The sequence below is a fragment of the Ursus americanus genome, chromosome X (assembly GCF_024610735.1).
Source record: "Ursus americanus isolate L20-20 chromosome X, mUrsAme1.1.p, whole genome shotgun sequence".
Taxonomy (NCBI): domain Eukaryota; kingdom Metazoa; phylum Chordata; class Mammalia; order Carnivora; family Ursidae; genus Ursus; species Ursus americanus.
In genome coordinates, this window is record NC_142164.1 from 88,032,050 (window position 1) to 88,050,156 (window position 18,107).

Below are 18,107 nucleotides of genomic sequence, written 5' to 3' on the forward strand. Positions count from 1 at the left end.
AAGGGCCAAAGGTCAAATCTTTCTGTGCACAAAAACTCTACGTGACTGAACTCCTGAATTCAGTGTCATGCCTAAGCATGCTATGCACAGAATTAATTATGCAGTCCTTCAAAAAAAAATAAAAGGGACCAAAAAAAGTAACAAACAAACAAAACAAAACAAAAAAGAAAAAAACCAACCAAAAAACCAACCCAAAAACAAAAACACACCACAGGACAAAAAGTTCTTCGTAAATCAAATTCTATTTGTGAATTCAGCAAAATAATTTCTATAAAATAAAACAGCAAAATATTTAAATAGAATAGGGTGGACTGTATCTGTTTGCAGGGGTATTTGGTTTTTAGACAGGTTCCAAAAATTACACACATTCAAGTTACCAATTCTCTTTTAAATACAGTATTAACTGATGAGTTCCTTATCTTTAATTAAATGTTTATGCTGAAATTATACCTCAATTAGATTAACTAACCAGTAGTTTCCTTTTTAATCAAGACCCTGCTTCGAACATTCAAAGTTTTGGAATAATGGAAAAGGAGCTAGGACAATTCTTGCTTTCAAGTAAAACTGTGCCTGAGCAGAAACTCAGCTAGACATCTTGGTGCAGTGGCACTCCAAGTACTGTGGGGTTCTGGTGACTTCCACTTCACTGGGGTCCAGCAGAAGGAAGTTTTAGAAGATTCACCTAATAAGCTCTACCAAAGAAACAAAACAAGCACACCAAATACAGTCTTCTATTATGCTCCAAGCATCCTGGCATAGCAAATTTTTGCATATTTGTTTTTAAAAATTCCCATTACTGATACTTAAATTTCTTTATCCACCCAGAGATCGAACTGTCAAACATTAAACATAAGCAACATATGTGTAACTGAAAACCGCCTGTTTATCACGTCTCCCCTTGTTTTATATTTATATTCTAGGTGTAAGAAGGAAAAGCTCTGAGCAATACAGCTGTCACACTGGGACAACTGCTGTCATTATGGTACTTTTTTCCTCATTGGCTACACTAACCTGGTGTGAAGCCATGCTAAATGTTACAGCATAACTATAGCTTCAAAGTGATTAACCTAATATCAGAATTAAAAAGGCAATGAAAAAGATCTAGAAACAATGTTACATCACCAATTTTCCACATCAACCAAATAATTTAAAGGTTACCAGCCTTACATCATTGCTCATAGTAAAACTGACTCCAGTGGCAAAGAATTAACATGAAACTATTGGTGTGGTTGACATGGATGGGCTCTGTTTTGTTGCTGTTGGTTTATTTTTTTGTTTTGTAAAGGAGTAGATCCAACTGCCATGAGGCAGGCAGCACTGGTTGCAGAGTGCGGTGGGTAGAACAAGAAAATGAACTTCTGTAGTTTTTGTAGATCTGTGAGTCTCCTCAAGAAAAGTTTCTTGCTTAAGAATTAACAGTCAAACATTAATATACTATATACACCTTTGCCATTTACACATTAGCATCAGGCCATTTATTACAAAACACTATACACTTTCCACTGCAGGCGGGTTATATATTGACAGCAAATTTCTGCAGATAAGACAGTGAATAAACTCTCCACTCCATGTTGATTAGGAATAGTTTTTCTAGTTTTAAATTAGCCAGACACAGAAAAAGGTTGGACTGTAAGGCCTGGGTGCACAGTCTTGATGGAACCAGTAATTATGTGCATTTCACTGATCCTTCGTCTGAGGTGGGGATACTTCTTCACTGCCTTCATAATTTTCTTGTGCTCGTTGGCCAGTTCTCTGAGGGTTGTTCATGTGATGTGCTGCTGGGCCTGTATATGGCTGTCCATGCACATGGTTATTCTGGGAGGGGAGAAGAGAGCGATGTTGAAACATTTCACACAGTAAACTTTTTAAAATCACAGGCTGAAATTTTTGGACACGTGAACATTTCTTTTATTCCCAGGACTTATAAAGAGGAAATATCCTTGGGCTAATGGTAAGAAAAAAAAAATTCATTTCAAAAATTCATTTCAAGTGAAAAGCTAGGGACGCCTGGGTGGCTCAGTCGGTGAAGCATCTGCCTATAGCTCAGGTCATGATCTAAGGGTCCTGGGATCGAGCCCCATGTCGGGCTCCCTGCTCAGTGGGGAGCCTGTTTCTCCCTTTCCCTCTACTGCTGCCCCGGCTTGTGCTCTTGCTCTCTAATAAAATCTTAGAGAGAAAAGCTAGCCTAAATGCAAACCCCCAAACCCCAAACAAAAGCAATGTAGATCTGTATAAATCTTCAGCCAAAGTGATTTTTAGTGCCCCAAATTATTTAGACCTAAGTCCAACAAATAAGGGATTATAGCCTGTTACTGTTTATTGTCAAAATTTTGTGAGCTAGAACACATCTATTCGGACTCTTCCAAGAACCTTGAAGCTTTGTTTGATAATGACAAATCTGACTGGTCATATGAGCTCTGCATTAGCAACAACCTTGAACAGAGAATGGTGTTAATGAAAACAACACAATGTTACAGAAACATGGATGAGCCAGGCATGATTAATACACGAGCTTTCTCAGGGCTGCGGAAAGTAACTTTCTTCCTTGAGAATTTGATTTCTTAACCTTTTAAACCTGTGAGCCTTCCTTTTCTGTACATTCCCACCAGTCAAGAAGATTTTAGGCCTTTCTATAATTTGCATTATGAAAATAAATATGTTGAATATGCATTTTTAAATTATTGAGTATGCTTCTATTTCTATCCCCCCCTTTTTAAGTAGGCTCCACGCCCAACCTGGAGCCCAACGTGGGGATTGAACTCACAACTCTGAGATCAAGACCTGAGCTGAGATCAAGAGTTGGACCCTTAACCAACTGAGCCACCCAGGCACCCCCTCCATCCTGAAATGTAAGAAAGAATGCCTTAAATAATGGTTCTGAAGGTATGGCTTCCAGACTACCAGCAGCATCAATTGCCTGGGAACATGTTGGAAATGTAGATTTTCTGGTTCTACCCCAGAGCTAAATGAATCAGAAACTCAGGATGGGGCCCAGCAATCTGTGTTGGAACAAGCTCACCAAGGAAGTAAATTTTTTTTAAGATTTTAAATCTCTATACCCCATGTGGGCCTCGAATGCACAACCCTGAGCTCAAGAGTCGCATGCTCTACTGACTGAACCAGCCATGAGCCCCAACCAGGGGATTCTGATGCTTGTTCAAGTTTGAGCACCACTGCCTCAAAAGATCTGAATTAGTCATCTCTGGGTTTTAGAAAGAAAAGTTATTTAGAAAGTTTCTGTATCTAAAAAAATTTTTTACTGATCTTACAGGAAATTCTACAGAACTCTATCAATCCTTGATGCTTTTCAACAATCCTGAGTGTCACTGAAGTCTTGGTTAGCCTATGTAACCAAGAACAATTTCCTTCATTGCCACATCTTAAGTGTCTTTGGAATCCATTTGCAGACTCAGCCTAACAGGAAGTGTACTAATCCGTTGTACTAAATATTACCACTTTATGTTGACATCAATTGCCACACAGTCTTAACTGAGTACAAAGAAAGGCACCTATCTGACCTGGAAAACACCACACGGCGAAGTTCAAACACATCGCATCGTGACCCTGCCCCAGCTATTTCTCTTTCGTTCATGCTCTAAAGGTAATCTAGCTAATCCCTTTATTACTTTGCAGTCACAACAAAAAATTCAGCCATCCCTTAAATAAAGCATAAAAATTGGTTCTAGGGGATAAAAACGCAAACCAACCCCGATTTACCTGTTGATACTGAGATCCAGGTGAATGGGGGTACAACGGGGCATCTTCAGGTGGAGGTGACTCATGCTCATCTGGGGCATCTTGGTCATCCGGCTCCTAATTTTCAATATTTGAAGATGAAGAATTATGTAGGCAAATTCATGTTTAAGTTTTTTGTATTTGAAATAAAATTTTAAAAACTACAAAACTGACTCACAAGTTTCCTTTTACTGAAAACAAATTGAAACATGAAAAAACCTGACTTCGGTTCTCTCCAGAAAGACCACATTTCAGGCAATTTCAGAAATTCCTCTAAAAGAAGGCTCCCTCATTAACCTAAGATTACATATAGTAAACACTAAAGCAAATAAAACCTCAACAACATTTCTTTGGCACTATCATTAATACATAAACACTGGCCTATAAAATAACAAATTGCTTTGCTTTCTTTCATTTTTCTTTTCTTTTTTTTTTTTTTACCTCCTCTGGACAGAGTTCACAAGCTTTTGCAAGTGTCATCCTAGCACTATGTGATCTCTCCAAGAAATAACCATTTGATGTTTCATTGCTCTGCACTGGAGGAGACCAGTTGTTGTAAGTGTACTGAGGGTTGCCAGTATATGGTCGTCTTTCAAGTTCATCTCCAAGCCATTCCACTGCCCAGGTCCACTTTCTTTTAAGATCTCCATTGCCCTTCAAAAGAAAATAAAACCATGTGTAGAAAAGGTTTTGGAATACTTCTTAAAGTTAACTTAAAATAATAACTCCAAATTCTCACTATTCTTTTCTTTAAAATGGAATCCCTAATTCTGATTCAGATTTCTACAAAATTGTTAAGAAAAAAACCCTCACCTGCAGAATCTGATAAGCAACAGGACAGTTGCTAAAAAGAGCTACCATACATTTTATACACTGGTATGCTCTTTTTTGATAGTGATTCTTAGAGCGCTGGATTGTGTCAAACAGCCCGTCTCGGTCATCTGGGATTCCTTTAAGTGCATTATGAATTCTGAAAAAGAACCAAATATAAAATAAAAACTTGTAAAATCAAACAGCCAACATTTACTGAGTGTCTACTATGTGCCACTCAATAAAGACTCAGTCATGTCATCTAATGCTGGACAGCAGGTACTGTTATCGAGCCTCTAAACAGATGAGAAGAGGGCTACAGACAGGTTAAACAGCTTGCCCAAGGTCATACAGCTGCCTAGCAGTCTGTGCTCTGACCAACTTGTTACCAATCCAAAATGATTTTGCTAAGTATGTAATTCAAAGACATTACCAGAAGTGATTTTAGGACACCAAGAGCAATACAGACTTAAAGATAACTAAGTTTATGACTGCTGTACCTAAGAGTTTGCCTCAAGTCAGTTCCTTTTATAAAACTGCACTTCTGAAAGTAAGTAATCAGTGACTATGAAACAGTGATGGAAGTACAAAACGAACTTGAATTCTAAGAATGAGCTATACGGCAAAGCAATTTTCACCATTACTACAATTTAGCTGATTTGCCGATGACAGATGATTTCTTGCCAAGCCTAACAGAATACTATACAGTCAATGATTTCTTGTTCTCCCCAATAAGCAATTCATAAAAGGACTACAGAGGCAAATTTGCCTGTTTCCTTCGTGTTAAAAGCATCACCTGTCAGTAAACAAAATGTGGTATATACACACAGTGGAGTATTATTCAGCCTTACAAAGGAATGAAATTGAGACACATGCTACAACATGTATGAGCCCCCCCCCCTTTTAAGATTTATTCTTTTAGAGAGACAGAGACCAGGGGGAAGAACACAGGGAAAGGGAGAGAATCTCCAGCAGACTCCTGCGGAGCGTGGAGCCCAACATGGGGCTGATCTCATGACCCTGAGATCATGACCTAAGCAGAAATCAAGAATTGGACGCTTAGCCAACTGAGCCACGCAGGCGCCTCTACAACACGTATGAGTCTTAGAAGGCGTTAACTAAAGCCAGATAAGAGAGGACAAATACTGTATGATTCTACTTACATGAGGTACTTAGAATAGGCAAAAGCAAAGAAAAAATAATAATTACCAGGAGCTGGGGGGGGAGGGGGAATCAGGAGTTACGGTTATGGGTACAGAGTTTCAGTTTGGGATAATGAAAAAGTTCTGGAAATGGATGGTGATGACAGTAACAGAGTACTATGAATATACTTAATGCCACTGAACTGTACACTTAAAATTGCTGAAATGGTAAATTATGAATATTTTACAATTTGACTACAAAAAATAAAAAATTTACCTGCCTGCAATTCTGAGGTATATCCAAGAGAATTGAAAACAGATGTTTAAAAACAAAAGACATGTACATGAATGTTCACAGCAGCATTATTCACAATAGCCAAAAGGTAGAAACAACCCAAAATGTCTAACACAAAAGGACATTTTGTATGACTCCATGTATCTGAAGTGCCCAGGCAAATCCTGGACATTTTGCCTATGGTCAGGCAAATCCAGAGAGACAGATGCAGATTAGTGGCTGCTGGGGGATGGGAGGTAATAAGGAGTGACTGCTTAATTGGGTCTGGAGTTTCCTTTTGGAGTGATGAAAATGTTCTGGAATTAGGTAGTGGTAATGGTTATACATTGTGAATGTACTAAAGCCACTGAACTGTATACTTTGAAGAGATAAAATGGTGAATTTTATAAGTGAGTTTTATCTCCACAAAGAAACATTACCTGTGTAGTCTATAATTTAAAAAAACCCCAATAAACCTTATATACCATAAATTTTACTTAATAGAATCTTCTAAATCAAAACGCAAGTTTGTTTTTTTTTTTTTGCATTACATGCATTTATAAAATCTTTTGTTTGGAAATCACGACTCAAGCAATTTTGCAAGGTTTACTAATTTCAGACCAATCAATCATACAGGCTTCTTGCTGTTTAATCGGAAACACTTCAGTGTATATTGTTTTTGCCTTCAGTTTTGTCAAGTGATAATGAAGTGTTAAGCCATTCTTTCTGCCACATCGCATTTGCTTCCCATTAGTTTTAACTGCTTTCAAATACCATTTTTATCAATATTATCTTTGCCTGCCTTGTTCCCCAATGCCTGGTAGTGCCAGGCACATGGTAGATACTCCATAAATATTCAAACACTGCTTACCGAATGACAAAGCTCACTATGAGAAAGTTATTTTCAAGCTTGGGCCAGTGGTTCATAGTAACAATACCTTACTAATCTCATTACACAAAAGTCAATTGTTCATATTTAATCCAGCACATGTGCCTTTACCATTATTGCTTGTTATAATGGATCAAGAGAGCTACGATGTAACCAACTGGTTTAATGCTGCAAGTGCTTACCATATTTTTTAAATGAAAAGAGTAAAAGTTAGACTCCATTAAAAACAACTTTTCTTTTTTAGGGGGAGGGAAGGGTTGAGGGAGAGAGAGAGAGAGACTCTTAAGCCGGCTCCATGCCCAGCACAGACCCTGATGCAGGGCTCAATCTCACGACCCTGAGACCATGACCTGAACCAAAATCAAGAGTCAGACGTTTAACCAACTGAGCCACCCAGGCGCCCCTAAAAACAACTCTTAAGAATTAAGTTTCAAATCCTATAATCATATTGAGAAGGATACTGGATACTGCTCGAAATATATGCTTGTAAGTTTTGAAACTACTAAATTTTTTGTCTCATGAAAATTCATTTTTTGGTTTGATGCTATTTAAATCTATGATGGTAATTTTGGAGATAATTTGGAAATACTAATTCTTGAATTAAGACCCAAATTGTAAGTTTTAAGCATTTTGCCATTAAAGAACTTGTTTTCAAGTTGCTGTTTTAATTATACTGACAGACGTAACATGTATATGTGTGTACACACACACACACACACACAGATTTTGAACTGTTTCTGAAAATCAGGTATTATACTACCATCCATGTGGAGAGGGAAGTTATAAAATCTGGCAGAGTTGTCAACTAATTCCATACTTCACCATCATCTAGAATTCCTGGGATCGAAGATATCAAACTTTATGGCAAAAAAGGAGATGGAGGAATTCTGGAGGAAGCCTGAGGTACAGCTATGCTGGATAACCTCAGTTTAAAAAAAAAATTGCACTCAAATTCTCATACTGAAGAACTAAAGTTGATGTTCATTATTCAGATTCTGTATTTGTGATTCTGCCTACTTGCTAAACTTTACTTGTGATGACAGAAAAACAGCATGGTGCTTTTGCTTTTGTGGTCATGTGCCGAGTGGGAAAAAAATTTGGACCAAACATGTATGTTCCCACGTGGAGGAGAACAAAGCTACACTGCCTTGTTTCAGCTCGTATTGTAAAAGAGTATCCTGCTGTTCACTATTTAGTGAAACCCTTCCCACACATTTGTGCTTTTTGTTGATTTCATGATTTACAATGGCCCCGAAATGTGAAGTGCTACCTAGTATTCCTAAGCCCCAAAAGGCTTTGCAGAGAAAATACTGCATTAAATAAGCTTTATTCAGACACAAGTTATTGTGTTCACTGTTGAAGAGTCAGCAATGTACGTTAAATAAGGTGTCTTAAAAAAAAAAAAACAAAAAAACCCCGCACATTAGAAAAAAGATTATGTACAGATTGGTTGACAAAAATATAACCAGAGGCTTGCAGGAACTTAACCCTGTATTTCCCCCAGAAGCAACGGCTTCACATTCGCTCATTCAGTGTTCGCAGCGACTTTAGAGTATATAGCTACCATGAATAATGGGAACTGACTGTACTTACTTACCTAAGCACTATTTTTAGATAACCAAATGTGACCTCATATGACTCATTCTAAAACGAATGTACTCTAATCCTAAAATAACCCTAGCACATCATTAATGAAATTAAGATATTTACCAAAAGCCTATGCTAGTTTCCCTTAATTAAAAAAAAAAAAGAAAGCTATAAGTATGCAACATGGGCAATGAAAGAATAAAAGTGAAATCAAGTGAGGGAAAGGGGCACTTTTTATTAATTTTTTAAGATTTTATTTATTTATTTGACAGAGAGAGAGACAGCCAGCAAGAGAGGGAACACAAGCAGGGGGAGTGGGAGAGGAAGAAGCAGGCTCCCAGCAGAGGAGCCTGATGTGGGGCTCGATCCCATAACACCGGGATCACGCCCTGAGCCGAAGGCAGACGCTTAACGACTGCGCTACCCAGGCGCCCCACTTTTTATTAATTCTTAAGCTTTTAAGGTAAAACCTTTATGAGATCTCCAAGAGGTAAAAAGAAAAAACAAAAAGAGAGAGAGAAAAAAAAAAGGCACCGACTGGCAATTTCAGTTGGAAAGTTGAGCAAGTAAAGAAGAGGATCTACCTGTGAGTCTGCCAGGAGTCCTCAATCAGTAAGATTTGCAAAAGCAGATCCAAATAGGGCCGGAGTTCGTAAGTGTAGGAATATGCAACCTAAAAACAGGAAAAGACACAGTGAATAACTTATTCGAAGGAGTAATAAATCAAATTAGGGAGACATATGAATGTTTATAGTCCTTTAACCTGCCAGAGAAGTTCACTGAGGACAGTAGATGAGAACTGAGGATTCTCCCAGCAGCAAAAACGAAGCAATTTGACAGTTTCCTCTGAGTTACTGCAGTCCTCAATGATTTTCTTCACGTAACTTGTTCTCACAAATAAAATGTCTGCCACATTCTGCTGAATTGGCATTATAGGCTGTGATAAATTAGGATCACCAAAAGGATTGGGAAGAGGAGGATTACCTAGAATACAGATTTGTCATCAATGAAAAACAACTGGCTTCTCCACAGTAAAATAATATAGCTTTCACCATAGAAAACAGCTTATGAATTTTATATTTTAGAAAAATATTTTAAATCAATATTCCTAAGCACTATGAAGAAAGTAATATCGGGCATTACAATGATCAGACAGACCAAGATGATAAAATGCCAACCAACTTTAAATGCCAACACTGGCATCTACCTATATAAAAAGTTAATTCTTAAACTACCTCATAATAAATAAAGTATCAACCTCAGGAGCAAGTAAACAGAAAAAGATCTCCTTCAAACATGTGAAAAAGATGTAGAACCCAAAATATTATAGACTGTCAGACTCTTGGTTTTATATCTAAACATCTTCAGAATTACTTTTAACCAGATACTACGTATGGCCAGCAGTATTTTAAAACCAATGTAAAGGATGGAGTATTCGACTTTACCATTGATTGAAGACTGCATTCTTGAAGACACATTGCAACAGCGGATTAGCTGTGACACAACTGAGTACAATTTGCCTAATTCAGCATACTGGTATTTGATTGGAGGACCTGGGCCTTCATCTAAAGACACAAGCATAAAGGTAGCAGGTACATTCAATTTCAAAAGTTGTGTCTTCTCCGCCACACCTACAGAGGAGGAGGAAGAAGCAGGAAGAGGGGGAGAAGAATTACACAAGAGAAAAGAATTAGGATGGTAAGGGCTTCATAATAAAAGTTATCTAAAATATTTTTCTTTAATTTTTATGATCAGAAGACCACTCTTACTTAGCATTCAGAGAACGATGTAACCAGAACAGGAAATCTCCATGGTATAACTGGATTTAAGTTTTAAAATGGTCAAAGACCATGACATTCCAGTCAAAGCGGGCATAAAGAAAATGAACACTTTCTACGGTCTCAGAGTCTGGGGACTAGCCTAGACTGCAATGCTCATTGTAAGGGAGGATGATGAAAACTCAGTGAGAAGAAAGAATTCTTTTATACACTGCCTCTCTACTTTCTCCCATAACTAAGCTACTTGAAAATCATGTCTAAACTTGGTGTCATCTCTATTTTATTATTTTCCCCCTCCTCAACCCATTCCAGTTTGGTTTCTGCCCCCTTTCCTGGGGTAAAGCTAAGGAATAGTTCTAAACTGTAACTGTTTCCTCTCCTTCTTGGATTCCCCTCTTTTCTTTCAACCTCTTCTCATTTCTGAGTCCTCCTTCCTCTATCTCTGAGAAATGATTGCTCCTCAAAGTTGCCACACCAGGCTACCGTCTAGCACTGTATGCTTTTCCTGGATGTTCAAACCCACTCTAACGGCTTCAAGTTCCAGCTATTTTCGTTCAGATGATACCAAAGTATTTCCAGAGAAGTATCTTAAGTGTTCTACTGAATACTGAACATCACTATTTGGGTGCCCAACAGGCTCAAACTCAATTTGCCCAAACTTAACTCATCACTTTACTCCCCTATCCATGTTCTTCCTCCTGTGTTCTCTCCTCTCACTACATGGCACTGCTATCTACTCAGTTGGAACCCTGGGTATCACTTAACATCTCTTCTGTGTTCCCCTCTCCTTAATACCCAATCACTAAATCCTACTGACTTTACCTCTAAATAAAAAGCATCAAAATCTGTCCACTTGTATCCCCCTCACTGCCAGCTCCCCAGTACTGGCCACAATGTTAAAATGATTTATAGCAGAGGATCAATCTCTTCTAGTTTTTTTTTTTTTAAGATTTTATTTTTATTTATGTGACAGAGAGACAGCCAGCGAGAGAGGGAACACAAGCAGGGGGAGTGGGAGAGGAAGAAGCAGGCTCACAGCAGAGGAGCCCGATGTGGGGCTCGATCCTGGAACGCCGGGATCACGCCCTGAGCCAAAGGCAGACGCTTAACGACTGCGCTATCCAGGCACCCCAATCTCTTCTAGTCTTATTCCCCTGCAATCCATTCCACACTGCAGTCTGAGTGATCGGTCTAGAAGGTGTGTCTATTAAAAACTCTACAATGGCTCATAAATGCCCTTAGGATAAAGTCTAGAATCTCTCATGAGGCTTGCCAGAATAGCATGATCAGAGATAATTTCTAGTCTGAATAACTTTCACTTCCTCCACACTGAGTTTATTCCAAGTCTTTGCATCTGCTGTTCACTCTGGACAGACACCTTAAACAACCAATTCCCACATCAACTTCCCCGTTAAGTCCCCTGTACTCCCCAAATCTGATCTGGTATCCCTATTACATACTACCATAGCACTTTGTATTTTTGCCTATTATAGCCACTAACATACTTATGGCGATTATCTTTTTTTTTTTTTTAAGATTTTATTTATTCATTTGACAGAGAGAGAGACAGCCAGCGAGAGAGGGAACACAAGCAGGGGGAGTGGGAGAGGAAGAAGCAGGCTCACAGCAGAGGAGCCTGATGTGGGGCTCGATCCCGTAACGCCAGGATCACGCCCTGAGCCGAAGGCAGACGCTTAACGACTAAGCCACCCAGGTGCCCCAATGGCACATCTTTTTATTTGCTTCTATAACCCATTAGACAACAGACTGTCCTTTTTATTGTCATATTCCAAGAAATAGAATAAATACAGGCCCACAATCCCTTATCTGAAATCCTGAGATTCAAAAAGCTCTTATCATAAACATAAACAAAATTCTTTCATAGAGTTGGTGTCAAAATGTGTTTGGTGGAAAAAGCTGGCCTGAACTGACAAGAGGCTACTTAGAGTCTTCATTTATCCTCTCAGGGTGACTACTCATGCTTTACTGTAGAAATATTAATGTGTATGATTATAAGGTGCTGTCCTGGACCCTGCTCTAGGAACACTACATAATACATGGTATATACACTGTCCTACCTTTCTTAAATCTAAACAATTCTGAACCCCAAAGCATATGTGGTACTAAGAATTTCATATTAAAGTTTACGGATCTGGGGGCGCCTGGGTGGCTCAGTTGATTAAGCATCTGCCTTTGGCTCAGGTCATGATCTCAGGGTCCTGGGATCGAGTTCCACATTGGGCTTCCCGCTCAGTGGGGAGCCTGCTTCTCCCTCCCCCCTGCTCGTGCTCTCTCTCTCAAGTAAGTAAATAAGATCTTTAAAAACAACAAAGTTTATGGATCTGTATTTGCTTTTAGCAGGGAAATCTTAATTAAATTACATTACAGACCAATGATACATGCTTTGTGAACAGGCAATATCTAAAAAGGGAGTTGAACAGAATAGGATTTTTGTGAATGCCTAAATTTGGTATTTCTAAGTTTGAAATACAGATTCCACTTGCTTGTTTGTGCAATGGATATTCTCTCCCTTCACAGCTACAAATAACCAAGCATCTCTAGTATGGTAAGGTAAAGGAAAAAACAAACTATAGAGACAAAGAAGTAGAATGATGCTTAAGTTAAAAGGGCCAGAGGTAAACCGGTGATTAGTAAGTTCACACACAAAAAACATGGAATGACAGGGATGTTTGATTATAGAACTTAATTTTGGATAGAAGGTATTTTTTCCTTTTCTTTAAACTTTTTTAAAAACACTTTTTATTTATTTGAGAGGAAGAGAGCACAAGCAGGGGAGGGGCAGTGGGAGAGAGACAAGCAGACTCCTTGCTGAGCGTGGAGCCCAACGCAGGGGCTCAATCCCCCAGACCTCGAGATCATGACTTGGGCCTAAGTCAGATCTCAACCAATCAAGCCACCCAGGTGCCCCTCTTTTAAACTTTTATTTATTTTATTTATTTACTAATTAAATATTTTATTTATTTATTCGACAGAGATAGAGACAGCCAGCGAGAGAGGGAACACAAGCAAGGGGAATGGGAGAGGAAGAAGCAGGCTCATAGTGGAGGAGCCCGATGTGGGGCTCGACCCCACAACGCTGGGATCACGCCCTGAGCCGAAGGCAGATGCTTAACCGCTGTGCCACCCAGGCGCCCCCTCTTTTAAACTTTTAAAGAGTTATTCAAATCTGGCCAAATATTCATTATCATCACTAAGATTCTAAATGGAATGTCTCAATAAATTAATCATTTTGGGAATAGTGCACTAACACCTGATTGGTAAGAAATTTTTATAACGTTAGTGGCGTCTGGCTGGCTCAGTTGGAAGAGCACACAACCCTTGATCTCAGGGTTATGAGTTCGAGTCCCACACTGGACAAAGCGAATACTTAAATAAAGCTTAAAAAAAAAAAAAAAAAAAGAAACTTTAATTGTAATCATAGGAAATTTACCACCCCATACAAAGCCAATGAACAAACACCAAATGACAATGGAAGGATTTTTGATAATATTCCTAACTGTCCATCTTTTCATTCATTACTGAGTGTCACTGTGCAAAAAACTGATCTTTGCAATCTCGTTGGGGAGCAACACAAAAATGTGAAACAAAAAAAACAACAGAATAAGTAGAAGACAGTATAACATACTTTAAGTATTCTGGGATCAATGATCAGATGATGTTAGGTTACTTTGAGAAGGAAAATGTTAAACAGAGGTAATAACATAAATAATAGGGTAACTGAATATTTATATTTTCTGTAATTTCAATTTAGTTTACTTCAATAAAACTTAGGTTCAGACCAAGTCCTTTACCTAAATTTGGGTGAGTACCACAACCATCCAGGGACTTTTTGAAAATGTGGTATTCCTTGTTCTAGCTCTGAGAATTCTGATTCAGTTGGTGTGGGATGGAACCTAAGAATTAGTATTTTTAAATCCAGACAGATCTGGCACCACCATTTTAGGAGATAAAAACATGATTAAGACATACTCTGGGGTGACTGGGTAGCTTAGTCAGTTAAGTGTCCAACTCTTGATTTTGGCTCAGGTCGTCATCTCATGGGTCTCTCTCCCTCCGCCCTTTCCCCTATTTCCCCTCCCTCTCTCTCTCTCAAAAAAAAAAAAAAAAAAAAAAAAGGAAGACAGATTCTGGCCTGTGTATACTACAGAGATATGCATAAATAACTATAAAGTACAAGGTGAAAAGTGCAGTAAAAAATGTTTCATCACTCGACTTAAAAGACTTTGCTACTTAATAGAATACATTAATTCTTACCTAAATTGGCATACATTACGAACAGGTTGAAATACTGCTGCAAATGACGCCCATGCTCTGAAACTTCCCTTCTCAAGAGATTGAGAACTGCCCTTAGTAGGTGATCGCTTAGGCTTAAGTTGTCATAAGCCTGTAAAGGATAAAACATTGGCTATTTTCCAGTGACAAGATATAGGTACGATATAATTCTATTTGCATAAAAAGGGGTTCCCCCACACTGACTACGGGCAGGAATTTCTGGAAGGACTAATCACACAACAATCAAAAAGGGTTGCTTTTTAGGAAAGGGAACGAAGGTCTGAGGTAGATTTCATCTAGAGCCTTCATGATGTTTTTTGATTTTTAATAAATGGAAGTCCATTAAAAAAAACTTTACAGATCATCTACATAACCATGTGTACAATTAAGCCACTGCTTGTAACTGAAGGAGCACAGAAAATTCTGTTGTTTTTAAAGAGCCAATAATTGCTATTCATTGCTGTGAAGTACTTTTACTGAACTCCTAGATATCAGATGGTGTGATGTGTGTGTGCACACACATTTGTTTGGTAAACAGAGTAAACAGATGTACATGTATTTGTGACTTTAGCTTCCAGGCAAGAGATCTGTAAGCATTTAATCATTAAAAAGAAAACCACGCAATTACCTGACTAGAAGGTCCGGGAGATGCAAAAGGTGAAGGACATGGCCCATCTTGCAAGGAAAAATGTGCAATAAAAACTATAAGTTTTGCAAATGCACCCCTTACTTCTGCACTGGGGCACTCCAGAAGGTATTCAGAAAAGCGATTCGAAACATTAAAAAGGACATTGTGAGCAAACCAAAAACGGACATTCTTGCTGTGACGAAGGAGAATACACAATGCATCATACCTAAGACAAAACAAAAAAAATTATGAATGTCAATTCAACGATGTGTTTCGTATACAGTACAGATATAGGCCTCTATGAACCAAATAAAAATCAAAGACCTTCTACTGGAGGAGAGAACCAGCAATGGTTGCTTCCAGTACCAACATTAGAAGGACAGATGACTACTACAACTTGGTCTCTTGTCAGAGTGACAACACAGAGAGATGGAAGCTTGTCTAGTCTTCCACAAATCCATTACCAAACTCTTTCTAGATTCAGTGACCTAACAATCCCTCCCCTAACCTTCCCTGAACATCTTACCACTGGATGAGTACACAAAAACTGTTCAATCAAGGTATTATAATAGCCTCTATACTTTCATAACTTGAAACTTAGAACACTCATTTTATTTGTTATGTTTTTAATCTATGGCAAAATTTAATCTAGGGAAGCTAAAACTACTAATTTCTGGATTAAGTAGCTCAGACTTTCAAGTATCATCCTATAATCTTTTGTACAGGGATGTCAAAAATAGGGTACAAGGGAACCGAAGCAGAAGCCAGCTTCAGAACAACGAAAGGTCACGTTTAACCTAAGTGATTGTTTTAATATGATTTCTCTCACTATCGCTATCAAGAGTTTTTGTATTCTGCATTCTAGATCTGAAACAAGACTGTTGTGATTTGAAAAAATAAAGCAATATATTCAAGAACCGAACCAAATGCTAGGAAAATAGGAACGAAAGCTCAAAGCAATGTACCAATCACTGGCAGAGCCACGGACGATTTTCTTGGTGTGAAATCCTGTGGTAAAAAGGAACCTAGCAGCAAGCTGAATACTAATCATAGTGATTTCTTCTGCTTCAGGCAACAGGTGATCTTGCCCTATAAAAAAAGGCAGATACATTAAAAATAAAAAAATCAAACAAATTTCTATGTCTAAGCTCCATTTTCAAACAAGTCTGCATTTCCATGATTTCTAGAGGTCCTAACTTTGCTAAGTGCCCCCGCCCGGCTACTTATGAAGTAATTCTTAGTTCAGTAAAGCATGTTTTACACTAATGCTTGAATCAAAAACAAACTGTTATAATAAACAAAAGCTCCTCTGTTTCCAAACAGCAAGATAATATATACTGCTCAAAGATAACATCTGAAATACGGCTTTAAAACAGCCCAAAGTAAAAATGCAAACTTGTTGATGCTTGCTAAGAAATCTTGCAAGTAAAGTAAGAGTTATGCTTCTACTAAGCTAAATTCTTGATACTTACCTGGTGGAGGATTTAAGTAAACACCATTACACGTAAGCAATTTTTTCATGAACTGAAAATATTCCAGACTGTACTGCATTCGGTTATGCATGAATTGCACATTCTGCTTCCGTACACTTCTCTCGATGGCTGATGGCATAATAATCTGATGGGGTCTTGTGGTGATAGCAAGCTCAGATATGTATCTTATCAACTCATCACCCTGGTCTATGGTGTCCAGTCGTTCGTAAAAAAGTATGTAAGCATTCCACCACCTTTTCTGGCGCCTGTATGACATGCGCTTCATCATGTGATCAAATACCTCTCCCATGTACTCTCCGCCAAAACACTGGTTTTTCATTTCTTCATCGTCATCCATTTTACACTCTGTTACATCTCCATCATCAAATTTATACCAGCGATTTCTCTCACCATCTCCACCATTCCTCTGAATGATGTAAGAATAATAATGTCCCCCACTTGCTTGGCCGCTGTGCACCAGCACGCCCACAAGTCTGTATTTCGTGCTTCCTGCAGTCTCACTTTCAGACTGCTCATTCTGCTGTATCAACTGACTCTCCGGGTTTACATTATCTCCTTCCAGCTTTGCAACACCTGCGACTGTGTAAGGCTCCATGTCCAGCTCTCGAGGAAATTCAAAATAATCATTGAATTTGATTGCACATTCTCTTTCCCAGTCGTAGTCGAATCGTTTCAGTTGGATAGCAAGAACGGGAGGTAATTTTTTAATTAGCAAGCGCTTTACAGTATCAACCTAAAATAAACAGAGCAAGTTACTAGATGTTCTTTTATAATCCACTGCACAAAACAAACTATAAACCTGTATTATTAAATTCTCATCAAGACTAACTGGAGGTTACAAGTGTAAACAAACAAACGGCAATGAATATAATCAAGGTAATTCTGTCACAGTTGGCATTTCAAAAAATGCTAACTAAAACTAATAATATGGAAATAGCGGATGCCATTTGCTACCAATTGCAAAAATTAGTGACACAGACATTACTCATTGCCTGGATTCTATATTTTCATTGCTATCCAACCACGGTTACTTGATATTTACTGTTATGCTAATGAAGGTGGGCTTTGTTATGAGCAAACTGAAGAAATAAAATAGCAGCTAATATTTATTGGGCCATTAGGTGCCAAGTAATATGCTAAGTATTGCCTGAGTAGTAACACATTTAATCCTCATAAGCTCGCAGGCAGGAGCTCCTGAACGGTAATGAGCAGCAGCACAGAGACTGAGTCACTTGCCTCAAGTCTCAGAGCTGTGGGTGGCAGGCAGTCCAGCCTTACAGCTCACGTCTCAACCTCTAGACTTTAATACCTCTTTAAGTGGTGTGTAAATGTCAAAACGATACAGGTGACTTGGAGGTGAAAGAATTCGGGAGCCCAGGAAGATACACGTTATTTACTGTCTGTGTAAACGGACTCTCCCTAAGAGCTATTAAGCGCCCAGATAAAACTTGATCAGGTGGGCCTAAAAATGCTGATCC

At 38.5% G+C, this 18,107-nt stretch overlaps 1 protein-coding gene across 3 annotated transcripts in view; it reads right to left on the reverse strand.

The window, feature by feature from the left end:
- Positions 1 to 223: 223 nt before the first annotated feature.
- USP9X (ubiquitin specific peptidase 9 X-linked) overlaps positions 224 to 18,107 on the reverse strand; it is a 162,668-nt gene continuing 144,784 nt past the window's right edge. For all 3 annotated transcript variants that reach the window (XM_045804058.2, XM_087859872.1, XM_045804057.2), the window contains exons 35-45: positions 16,609 to 17,362; positions 16,102 to 16,225; positions 15,137 to 15,362; positions 14,491 to 14,620; positions 9,883 to 10,068; positions 9,201 to 9,421; positions 9,022 to 9,110; positions 4,549 to 4,705; positions 4,177 to 4,389; positions 3,718 to 3,813; positions 224 to 1,815 (exon numbers count right to left, since the gene is read on the reverse strand). In XM_045804058.2, the coding sequence (XP_045660014.1) occupies positions 1,678 to 1,815; positions 3,718 to 3,813; positions 4,177 to 4,389; positions 4,549 to 4,705; positions 9,022 to 9,110; positions 9,201 to 9,421; positions 9,883 to 10,068; positions 14,491 to 14,620; positions 15,137 to 15,362; positions 16,102 to 16,225; positions 16,609 to 17,362 (2,334 nt within the window). In that variant the 3' untranslated portion in view covers positions 224 to 1,677. The remainder of the gene's footprint in view (positions 1,816 to 3,717; positions 3,814 to 4,176; positions 4,390 to 4,548; positions 4,706 to 9,021; positions 9,111 to 9,200; positions 9,422 to 9,882; positions 10,069 to 14,490; positions 14,621 to 15,136; positions 15,363 to 16,101; positions 16,226 to 16,608; positions 17,363 to 18,107) is intronic.